General features: G+C 40.5%; 1 protein-coding gene across 2 annotated transcripts in view; it reads left to right on the forward strand.

The window, feature by feature from the left end:
* SLC25A16 (solute carrier family 25 member 16) overlaps nt 1–12,289 on the forward strand; it is a 69,688-nt gene that overhangs the window by 45,085 nt on the left and 12,314 nt on the right. For both annotated transcript variants that reach the window (XM_053586411.1, XM_053586412.1), the window contains 2 exons: nt 4,095–4,216; nt 4,473–4,539. In XM_053586411.1, the coding sequence (XP_053442386.1) occupies nt 4,095–4,216; nt 4,473–4,539 (189 nt within the window). The remainder of the gene's footprint in view (nt 1–4,094; nt 4,217–4,472; nt 4,540–12,289) is intronic.

The following is a 12,289-nucleotide window of genomic DNA, read 5'->3' on the forward strand; positions in this document are numbered from 1 at the left end:
AGAGACAGGAGAATTGTTTAAGCCCAGGAGTTGGAGGTTGCTGTGAGCTGTGATGCCACGGCACTCTACCCAGGGCAACAGCTTGGGGCTCTGTCTCAAAAAAAAAAAGCTAAATAGAAAAGTCACTGCTGGGCGGCGCCTGTGGCTCAGTGAGTAGGGCGCCGGCACCATATACCGAGGGTGGCGGGTTCAAACCTGGCCCCGGCCAAACCGCAACAAAAAAATAGCCGGGCATTGTGGCGGGTGCCTGTAGTCCCAGCTACTCGGGAGGCTGAGGTAGGAGAATCGCCTAAGCCCAGGAGTTGGAGGTTGCTGTGAGCTGTGTGACGCCATGGCACTATACCGAGGGCAATAAAGTGAAACTCTGTCTCTACAAACAAACAAACAAACAAAAAAAGAAAAGTCACTGCTTTGGGTGACACCCATAGCTCAGTGGGCAGGGAGCCAGCCACATACACCGAGGCTGGCGGTTTCAAACCTGCCCAGGCCAGCTAAAACAACAGTGACAACTACAACAAAAAAATAGCCGAGGGTTGTGGCAGGCTGGTTGTGGTCCCAGCTATTTCGAAGACTAAGGCAAGAGAATTGATTAAGCCCAAGAGTTTGAGATTGCTGTGAGCTGTGATGCCACAGCACTCTACCCAGGGTGATAGCTAAGACATTAAATAAGGAATATAGAAATCACTTTAAACTGCCACTTTATTTATTTATTTAGAGACAGTGATTTTGTCGCCTTCAGTAGAGTGCCGTATCTTTGGAGACAGGGTTTCCCTCTTGTTAGGCCAGTCTCAAACTCATGAGCTCAAGCAATCCACCTGTTTTAGCCTCCCAGAGTGCTAGGATTACAGTCTAAACTGCAACTTTTATGACTAGTTTGCTATTCTATGCCCAAATAACACTGGAAGAATGCTTGCCCATCAAATGATGAGAAAATTATTAGTTGAAAATTATTCTTTTTTTTTTTTTGAGACAGAATCTTACTTTCTTGCCCTTGGTAGAGTGCCATGGTGTCATAGCCCACAACAACCTCCAACTCTTGGGCTCAAGTGATCTCTTGCTTCAGTTTTTCATTTTTAGTAGCGATGGGGTTTCATTCTTGCTCAGGCTGGTGTCGAACACCTGATTGCTCAGGCAATCCACTCACCTCAGCCCCCCAGAGTGGTAGGATTACAGGCATGAGCCACCAGACATGGCCTTCATTATGCACATTTAAGAGGAAAAAAGTATAGAAGTTAATTTCATGGGGTTCCTTCTTTGTGTGGCAGCTGATGATATAGAAGAGTATATGACTGATTATATGATTCATTTAGAATCATCCATTAATGATTATATGATTCTAAAAGAATCATTAATGGAAAGTCATGAGCACATAAATTCTGGGTAAGATTCCAGATGAGATTAATGATAATGAGGTTTCTGCAGACAATCAAGGATATAGCTACTGCAGTAAAAGAACTCTTGGTACGGGCGGTGCCTGTAGCTCAATGGGTACACAGAGGCAGGCTGGTTTGAACCCGGCCCGCTGCTGAATAACAATGACAACTGCAACAAAAAAATAGCTGTGCATTGTAGTGGGCGCCTGTAGTCCCAGCTACTTGGGAAGCTGAGATAAGAGAATTGCTTAAGCCCAAGAGTTTGAGGTTGCTGTGAGCTGTGATGCTATGGCACTCTACCAAGGGTGACATAGTGAGACTCTGTCTCAAAAAAAAAAAAAAAAGGAAAGAAAAATATTCATACCAGAACAGCAAGGTATTTGAATACCAAAATAAAGAATTGATATATATATATATATATATATAAAAAAAAGAAGAATTTATAAAGTACTCCAGAAGTTTCCATAATACTCTGAAAAATGTAAAGATGGCAAAGGCAATAAATGTGTGTATAAGTGCCAACTGACTAATTCATCAAACCGAGTTAATACTTCTGAACTTGCAAAACAGTGGCATGAAAGTTATATATGTTAAGAGATGTGCTTCTTGGCTTGGTGCTTGTAACTCTGGCTAGGGCACCAGCTACATACACTGGGGCTGGTGGGTTTGAACCCAGCCTGGGCCTGCTAAACAACTATGATAACCACAAAAAAAAAAAAAATAGCTGGGTATTGTAACAGGTGCCTATAGTCCCAGCTTCTTGGGAGGCTGAGGCAAGAGAATTTGAGGTTGCTGTGAGCTGTGACTTCACAGCACTCTACCAAAGGCAACATAGTCTCTGTCTTAAGAAAAAAAAAAAAAGAGATGTGCTTCTCAGTGGCAGTATTGAAGTGGCTTTATTTTACAGTTTGTACAGTTTATTAGTCTGTTTGATGAGATCTGTTCTGGGAGGTTAGTTGGGCTTATGCCATTTTATATCACATTTTAAAAATAAAATATAGCTTAATTATAATCTCAAATTGAAATTTTTGTATCAACTTTTGCTATTATCATTTTTTTTCTTTAAGACAGAGTCTCAGTTTGTCACCCTTGGTAGAGTGCTGTGGCATCATAGCTCATAGCAACCTCAAACTCCAGGGCTCAAGTGATTTATTCTCTTGCCTCAGCCTCCCACATAGCTGGGACTACAGGTGCCTGCCACAGTGCTGGGCGATTTTTAGAGACGAGGTCTTGCTCTAGCTCAGGCTGGTCTCAAACTGGTGAGCTCAAGTGATACGCCTGCCTTGGTCTCCCAGAGTGCTGGGATTACAGGTGTGAGCCACCGTGCCCTGCCACTATCGTTATTTATTTATTTATATTATTATTATTTTTGGAGACAGAGTCTCATCTGTTGCCCAGGCTAGAGTTTGAGACCAGTCTGAGCAACATAGAAAGACCCTATCTCTGCAAAAATCTCTGTAGTCCCATCTACTGGGGAGGCTAAGGTAAGAGGATGGCTTAAGCCCAGGAATTTGAGGCTGTAGTGAGCTGCAGTGGCACCACTGCACTTTAACACAGGCAATAGAACAAGATTTTCCAATAAAAACAAAACAAAACAAATAAAAAAAACACCAAACAGGTCCGCTGGATAGTTTGGAATTTCAAATCATATGGTCACAAAAATCTAGAACTTAATATTAAATTTTCTTATCATTAGGAGATTTTATCCCTAGAGCCATTTGTTTATATGGCCTTGGATATTTATAGTTTTATTATGCTCAGTCAATAACAAATTAACTTAAACTCTAGAGTTTAATTTTTTATTAAAAAAGTGTTTATTTTTAGAAGGATTCCATTCAAGGAGATGAATATTTTAATTAGCTCATTTTAATTCTTCCAAATTGTATTCATAATTCATAACATTGCTTTGTACCCCATAAATATAAATAGCTACAAAACTGTAGCTATTAATAATTAATAATAGTATTAATAATATAGAAATTAAAGAAGTTTTTATGTTTCATTAGCTAAAGCATGTCTCCATTTTAGAGAAACTTAAGTAAAAATTCAGACATCTTGCTGGTGTCCGGGAGATAGTACAGTCATTCGTTGGTATCCATGGGAAATTGTTATAGCATCCTCCCCCATATTAAATCCATGGTTGCTCAAGTCCCTTATATAAGACAGTATAGTATTTACATGTAACCTTCAGACAGGTAAATACCTGTGTTACTATATTGTTTAGGGAGTATAATGACAGTGAAAAAGTCTGTACATGTTCATTATAGGTACAACCATAATAGACCTAACTACGTTATCCATTACCCACAGATAAAGGCTTACCATATTTCTTTTCTGATATCTTACGTGGGAATATACAAGTACTAGAATAAAATTTTTTAAAATCTCATGATTCACTTGCATTGTACTATGCACTATTTTGGTGCTAACAACATAACTTCACAGTGGGAAGAACTTGAAGATTTTTTTTTTTTTTTTTGCAGTTTTCGCTGGGGTTGGGCTTGAACCTGCCACCCCGTATATGAGGCTGGCGCCCTACTCCTTGAGTCACAGGCACCACCGAAGATATTTTTTATAAACTGACTCTTCACTTATTTCCTAGTTGATACTGTTGTATACTTCTATCAGTTACCTTACTTTTGGTTTCATTGGATTTTCAACACTGCTATAATACTTAGAGCATTACTAATGATAAGGAACATTTCTCTACTTTGTTTTCAGGTATGACAGCAGTTATCTGTACTTACCCTCTTGACATGGTTAGAGTTCGCCTAGCATTCCAGGTGAAAGGGGAACACACCTATACAGGAATTATTCATGCATTCAAAACAATTTATGCAAAGGTATTTAGTATTCATCTTTCTTATCTATAGCATGTCCTTTTATGTTTGGGAAAATATTTTATGTGTTATCTAAATAATTGTTTTTATTTATAGTTGCTGGTATATAGTATTAATAATAACAGCTATGAAAGTATATTTTTGTTTTTCAGGTTAGGTCCTAAAGTAACTTTTACATTATAAAATGTGCTTTTGTTCTTTGATGTTTATCATAATGAGCACAATGTAATCTTTCTTCTAATTTTCCTTCACTGAAAAGGAAGGTGGTTTCCTTGGATTTTACAGAGGCCTGATGCCTACTATATTAGGAATGGCTCCATATGCAGGTATGTTTCAAATTTGGTTGAATCATAATTTGTTTGTTTAAAATATTTCACTAGTTTTTTATGAAATGATGCTATCTGAAAAAGTACTTTTAACTAGGAAATGATGAAGATAAAATTATGATCCATACATGCTGATACAATATCTTGTATGTAAAGATGACTAGTTATGTACAATGAATAGACATTGTACTTTTGTATCTTTTTTTTTTTTTCCAGTTTTGGCTGGGGCTGGTCTTGAACCCACCACCCCCGGTATATGGGGCCAGTGCCCTACTCCGTGAGCCACAGGCGCCGCCCTGTATCTTTTTTCTTAATAGTGGAGTCAGTGTAGTCTTGTGAACATATATTTATATTAGATGACTGTTAAGGATTCAGTTTTTTTTTTTCTTTTTTTTTTTTTTTCCAGTTTTTGGCCAGGGCTGGGTTTCAACCCGCCACCTCTGGCATATGGGACTGGTGCCCTACTCCTTTGAGCCACAGGCGCTGCCCAGGATTTAGTTTTTATGAAAACTGAAAGTCATCTTTTGGCCAAGCACAGTGGCTCACACCTGTAATCCTAGCACTTTGGAAGGCCAACTTGGGAAGATGGCTTGACATCAGGAATTTGAGACTACCCTGGGCAACATAGTGAGACCTTGATTCTTTTTTTTTTTTGTGGTTTTTGGCCGGGGCTGGATTTGAACCTGCCACCTCCGGCATATGGGACCGGCGCCCTATTCCTTGAGCCACAGGCGCTGCCCGAGACCTTGATTCTTACTTTTCTTTTTCTTAAGACAGAGTCTCAGGCTTTCACGTTGTGTAGAGTCCTGATGCATCATAAATCACAGCAACCTCCAACTCTTGGTCTCAAGCTATCCTCTTGCCTCAGTTTTTCTGTTTTAGTAGAGGTCTTGCTTTTGCTCAGGCTAGTCTCGAACTTGTGAGCTTAAGTGATCCACCTGCTTCGGCCTCCCAGAGTACTAGGATTATAGGCATGAGCCACTGCTCCCGGCTGAGACCCCATTTATTACCAAAAAAAAAAAAAAAAAAATTAGCCAGTATTAGTATGTATTCCTAGATACGTAAGGAGCTGAGGTGGAAGGATGGTTTGAGCCAAGAAGTTTGAGGTTACAGTGAGCTATGATTGTGCCACTGGACCCCAGCCTGGGCAACAGAGTGAGACCCTGCCTCTAAAAAACAAATATTTTTTTCCTCATTACAAATACTAAAGTTTGTTATGGAGAATTTTGAAAATATAGAAAAGTAGAAAGAAGAAAAATAAGGATTCCTATAGTCTTCCAATTTCCCCTATTACCTTGTGTTTATTCCTGTTTCTTTTTTAAACTTAAACATTTTATTTCGTAAATTTACATATAGTTGTGTCAAAAAACAAAATTGCAACAAACTTAGTTTAATGATTTCAGCTGGCCTTATTTGCAGTTATAGAATTTCATAAAATATGCCGGGCATGGTGGCTCATGCCTGTAGTCCAAGCACTCTGGGAGGCCATGGTGGGTGGATTGCCTGAGTTTGGGAGTTCAAGACCACCCTGAGCCAGAGTAAGACCTCATCTCTTAAAATAGCCAGGTGTTGTGGTGGGCACTGTAGTCCCAGCTACTTGGGAAGCTGAGGCAAGAGAATTGCCTGAGCCCAAGAGTTTGAGGTTGCTATGAGCTGTGACGCCATGACGCTATACCAAGAGTGACAAAGTGAGACTCTGTGTCAAAAAAAAAAAAAAGAAAAGGAAAAAAGAATTCCATAACATAGAATAAGTGTTCCAATGAGTTGAGCAGAGAAAGTTGACTTATAGACAGAAAAGGCCGAAGAAAGCAGAAACAAAGAAAAAGCAGATTTATCATTTCAAAGTTACTGTCCTTGTAAGGCGGGGACAAGGAGACAGAGTAATAGAAAAATAACTAACTTCTGGTTACATTAGGGTACTTTTTAGCTGTTAAGGATTGAAGCAGAGGGAACTTCATTATAAAGCCTGTTAATGATTGAAAGCCCTGTTTGGGAAATTGGCTATTAACTCTTGTCCTGATTTCTCAGAAGGTCAGGTAACAACTCAATTTTAGTTTGATGATATAGAACTTTAGTATGGGTGACTCCTTTTTTTTTTTTTAATCTGGTTTGTTATAGTATAGTGCAGGATCTTAGTCTAAAACAATGGCTTTGCTCAGACTGGTCTCCAAGTCCTGAGCTCAAGTGATCCACTTGCCTTGGCCTCCCAGAGTGCTAGGATTACAGGCATGAACCACCCTGCCTGGCTGTAATGTCTTTTAATGAAGAGAAATTCTGTTTTTAGAGAGTTATAGCTTTATTGAGATATAATTCATATATACAATTTACCCCTGTAAGTGTATAATTAAATGGTATTCCATATATTCACAGTTATACAATTCACCACAATAAATTTAAGAACCCCAAGAAACCCTGCACCTTTAATGAACACCCCTAGTTCTAAGTAACCAGTAATCTTTCCACCTATATAGATTTGCCTATTCTACACATTTTATATAAACAGAATCATATTATAAATGGTTTTTTGTAACTAACTTCTTTTTTTTTGAGCCACAGTCTCACTTTGTCTCCCTCTATAGAGTGCTGTGGCATCACAGCTCACTGCTACCTCAAATTCTTGGGCTTAAGTGATTCATTTGCCTCAGCCTCTCAAGTAGCTGTAACTACAGGTACCCACCACAATGCCTGGCTATTTTTTAGAGACAGGGTCTCACTCAGGCTAGTCTTGAACCTGTGATCTCAGACAATCTACCCACTTTGGCTTCCCAAGTTGTTCTGGGATTACTGGCGTGAGCCATTGTGGCTGGCCCTAACTTTTTTTTTTTTTTTTTTTGTAGAGACAGAGTTTCACTTTATCGCCCTCGGTAGAGTGCCGTGGCGTCACACAGCTCACAGCAACCTCCAACTCCTGGGCCTAGGCGATTCTCCTGCCTCAGCCTCCCGAGTAGCTGGGACTACAGGCGCCTGCCACAATGCCCAGCTATTTTTTTTTTTTGTTGCAGTTTGGCCGGGGCTGGGTTTGAACCTGCCACCCTCGGTATATGGGGCCGGTGCCCTGCTCACTGAGCCACAGGTGCCGCCCTTTTTTTTTTTTTTTTTTTTTTTTTGAGACAGTCTCACTCTGTTGCCCTTGGTAGAGTGCTGTTGGCTTCACAGCTCACAGCAATGTCAAATTCTTGGGCTTAAGCAATTCTCTTGTCTTAGCCTCCCAAGTAACTGGGACTACAGGCATCTGCCACAATGCCTGGCTATTTTTTTGGTGCCATTCTTGTTGTTTTAGCTGGCCCTGGCCAGCCTCAGTGTATGTGGCCAGCGCCCTACCCACTGAGCTATGGGCGCCACCCAGACTATTTTTTTGTTATAGTTGTCATTGTTGTTTAGTAGGACTGGGCTGGGTTCAAACCCACCACCCTGGTATAGGTAGCTGGTGCCCTAACCACTGAGCTATGGGTGCTGAGCCTCCCCTTCTTTTAGTTAGCAAAATGTTATAAAGGTCGTCCATGGTTTAGCACGTATTAGTACTTCCATTCCTTTCTATGCGCAAATGCTATTCCATTACATGGATAAGCCACATTTTATTTGTTTATCAGTTGATAGACATTTGGGTTGTTTCTACTTTTTGCATAATATAAATAATGCTGGGTGCGCCTGTGGCTCAGACGGTAAGGCGCCAGCCCCATATACTGAGAGAGGCGGGTTCAAACCCTGCCCCGGCTGAATTGCAACCAAAAAAAAAAAAAATAGCCGGGTGTTGTGGTGGGCTCCTGTAGTCCCAGCTACTCGGGAGGCTGAGGCAAGAGAATCGCTTAAGCCCAGGAGTTGGAGGTTGCTGTGAGCTGTGTGATGCCACGGCACTCTACCGAGGGCCATAAAGTGAGACTCTGTCTCTACAAAAAAAATAAATAAGTAAAATAATGCTGCTCTGCACATTCATGTACAACTTTTTATGTGGATATCTATGTTCTTTTCTCTTGGATATATATCTAGAAGTGGAATTACTAAGTCAAATGATAACTATGTTTAACATTTTGAGGAAAACCCATTTCCTAGTGACTGCATCATTTTACATTCCCACCAGCAATATATGAGGGCTTCAATTTCTGTGTATCTCTTCTGATACTTGTTATTATCTGGCTTTTGGTTACAGTCATCCTACTGGGTGTCAAGTGGTATCTTAATGTGGTTTTGAACTTCATTCTCTTCCTTTTTTTTTTCTTTTTTTTTTGTAGAGACAGAGTCTCACTGTACCGCCCTTGGGTAGAGTGCCGTGGCGTCACACGGCTCACAGCAACCTCCAACTCCTGGGCTTACGCGATTCTCCTGCCTCAGCCTCCCGAGTAGCCGGGACCACAGGCACCTGCCACAACGCCCGGCCATTTTTTGTTGCAGTTTGGCCGGGGCTGGGTCTGAACCTGCCACCTTCGGCATATGGGGCCAGCGCCCTACCCACCGAGCCACAGGCACCGCCCCATTCTCTTCCTTTTTTTGAGACAGAGTGTCACTCTGTCACCTTCAGTAGAGTGCAGTAACGTCACAGCTCATAGCAATCTCAAACTCTTGGGCTTAAACGATTCTCTTGCCTCTGTCTTCCAAGTAGCTGGGACTACAGGTGCCTGCCACAGTGCTTGCTGTTTTTTTTTGGTGGTGGTTCTTGTTGCAGTTGTTATCGTTGTTTAGCTGTCCCGGACTGGATTTGAACCCGCCAGCCTCGGTGCATGTGGCCAGTGCTGTAACCACTGTGCTGTGGGCGCTGAGCCTACTTTATGCTTTTTTGTTTTTTCAGGAATTTCAGGACTATAGATGATCTGCTATTCCATATGTATTTTAGAATTAGGTTTTCATGTTGTTGATATTTTTAATTAAATTTCAATGGTCTTGGACAGTTTTGTGAGATATATTCATTCATAGACACTTTGTAAGTGTTTTGACTTTTAGACAATTGTGTTTTCTGTTTATTGCTTGATTTAATTTTTATATGATCATAGCCACCCGTTTTCCTACATGTTGATTTTATAGCACCCAACATGTTACTTGTAGATGCTGTGGGTTTTCCATGTGGACAGTCATATCCTGTACAAATAATTGCTTTTTAAATTTACATTCTAATCTTTTTTTTTTTTTTGTGGTTTTTGGCTGGGGCTGGGTTTGAACCCATATGGGACCGGTGCCCTACTCCTTGAGCCACAGGTGCCGCCCCCAATCTTTTATTTAGTTATGATCATCCTATCTTACTATATTGACGAAAGACATGGTGCAGCAATGAAAAGAAGTGATGATAGTGGACATTTTTGCTTATTCTTGAATTTAAAGGGAAAATTTCTTTTTTTTTTGTAGAGACAGTCTCACTTTATGGCCCTCGGTAGAGTGCCATGGCATCACATAGCTCACAGCAACCTCCAACTCCTGGGCTTAAGCGATTCTCTTGCCTCAGCCTCCCGAGTAGCTGGGACTACAGGCGCCCGCCACAATGCCCAGCTATTTTTTGGTTGCAGTTCAGCCGGGGCCGGGTTTGAACCCGTCACCCTCAGTATATGGGGCCAGCGCCCTACCGACTGAGCCACAGACGCCACCCCTAAAGGGAAAATTTCTATACTTTGTTTAGCATAATGTTTGTTGTAGCTGTTAGTATATATATCATTTGTCAGATTAAGGAAGTTTTCATAAGAATTTTGATCTGAATTGTTATTGCATTTTATCAGATGTCCTTTTCTACACATTTAATCTATATTCACAAATGAGATTAACTTATAATTTTCTTTTCATGTAATATTCTTGGTGATTTGGGTATCAAGATTATATAATTCTCATAGAATTATTTGAAGAACATTCTTCATTTTCCATCCTCAGAGAAGATTGTGTATAAAATGATTAGAATTACTTGTTTCTTGAAAATCTTCATTGTGGGAAAATTTTTAAATATTAGTTTAATTTTTAGAATCATTAGAAGAGCATTCAGATTTTCCATCTCTTTGTGAGTTTTTTTTTTTTACCACTCTATTAATGAGGATATATTGTTATTTTTTAAGTTTCTCCATCTTTTTTTTGTAAAGACAGAGTCTCACTTTATCACATTCAGTAGAGTGCTGTGGCCTCACACAGCTCACAGCAACCTCCAACTCCTGGGCTTAGGCGATTCTCTTGCCTCAGCCTCCTGGTAGCTGAGACTACAGGCGCCTACCACAACGCCTGGCTAAAAGGCAGATTTTTTTTTTTATTTTCCAGTTTTGACCGGGGCTGGGTTTGAACCTGCCACCCCCAGTATATGGGGCTAGTGCCCTACTCCTTGAGCCACAGGTGCCGCCTAATTTCCCCATCTTATAATTATTTTTTTTGGTATAACTGTCTTAATATTTCCCTGATAGGGCGGTGCCTGTGGCTCAAGGAGTAGAGTGCCGGTCCCATATACTGGAGGTGGCGGGTTCAAGCCCAGCCCTGGCCAAAAATCACAAAACAAAAAATATTTCCCTGATAAAGCTTTTTTCTCCTTTATTTTATACTTTTTTATGTCTTTATTTATGTTGCTTATTAATCTCTGAGTATCCTATGGGTTTACCTTGGGAATGCTTTTTTCCAAAGAGTCTTTTTTCAGCTTCTACCAGGAGCTCCTGTTCAGAACTGGGCTCTGCCTAAGAGTTTTAGACTCTATGATTCCACTTCTGTAGACCCAATGACAGGATCCATCTCAATGTCTCTGCTGTTATTGCATCTATATGCAGTTACTTTACCTCCCTTATGGGCCCACACTCCCAGTCAGGGTTCAGCTTATGTTTGGGGGAGACGATAGTGCTGGGAGGATTCTTGGGAGACCTTTCCATCCTTTTACAAGCCCAGTAATAAATGTAGTTTTTTAGTAATAGATGTAGTTTTTTTGCAATGGTAAAGTGCCTCAGAATACTTAGACTGCCTATGTGCTGGAAGCAGAATTCTTTACTTTTTGCTATATTTTCCTTATTCTTTTTTAGTTTTCAGTTTTTATTTTTGTATTTTTGAAACCCTGGGTAAAGGGCTGTGGCATCATCATTGCTCACAGCAACCTCAATCTCCTGGGTTTAAACGATTCTCTTATGTCAGCCTCCTGAGTAGCTGGGACTACAAGCATGTGCCACCATGCTTAGCTAGTTTTTTCTACTTTTTTAGAAAAGTAGAAAAACTCTTGTTCAGTCTGGTCTGAAACTCCTAAATGCGAGCCATCTACCCACCTTGGTCTTGCAGAGTGCTAGGATTACAGACGTGAGCCACCATACCTGACCTACTTTTCAGTTTTAAAGTATATATTTTTTACATAGTTCTTATAGTATGTATATATATATATATATAATTTAAAAAATTTTCCCACTCCCCAAATATTTTTCACATTTTTGAATATTCTTCATAGACATCTTTTTATTTTTTTTTTTTGAGGCAGAGTCTCACTTTCTCACCCTCAGTAGAGTGCTGTAGTATTGTAGCTCACAGCAACTTCTAATTCTTGGGCTTGAGTGATTCTCTTGCCTTGGCCTCCCGAGTAGCTGGGACTACAGGTGCCTGCCACCATGCCTGGCTATTTTTAGAGATGAGGTCTCTGGCTCAGGCTAGTCTTGAACCTGTGAACTCAGGTAATCCAACCACCTCAGCTTCCCAGAGTGCTAGGATTACAGGTGTGGTGGTTTTTTTTTTTTTTTTTGAGAGAGAAGCTCACTCTCTTGCCCTGGGTAGAGTGCAGTGTTGTCAGAGCTCATAGCAACCTCAAAGTCTTGGGCTTAAGATACCT

The sequence above is a fragment of the Nycticebus coucang genome, chromosome 3 (assembly GCF_027406575.1).
Source record: "Nycticebus coucang isolate mNycCou1 chromosome 3, mNycCou1.pri, whole genome shotgun sequence".
In the NCBI taxonomy this organism is placed as follows: domain Eukaryota; kingdom Metazoa; phylum Chordata; class Mammalia; order Primates; family Lorisidae; genus Nycticebus; species Nycticebus coucang.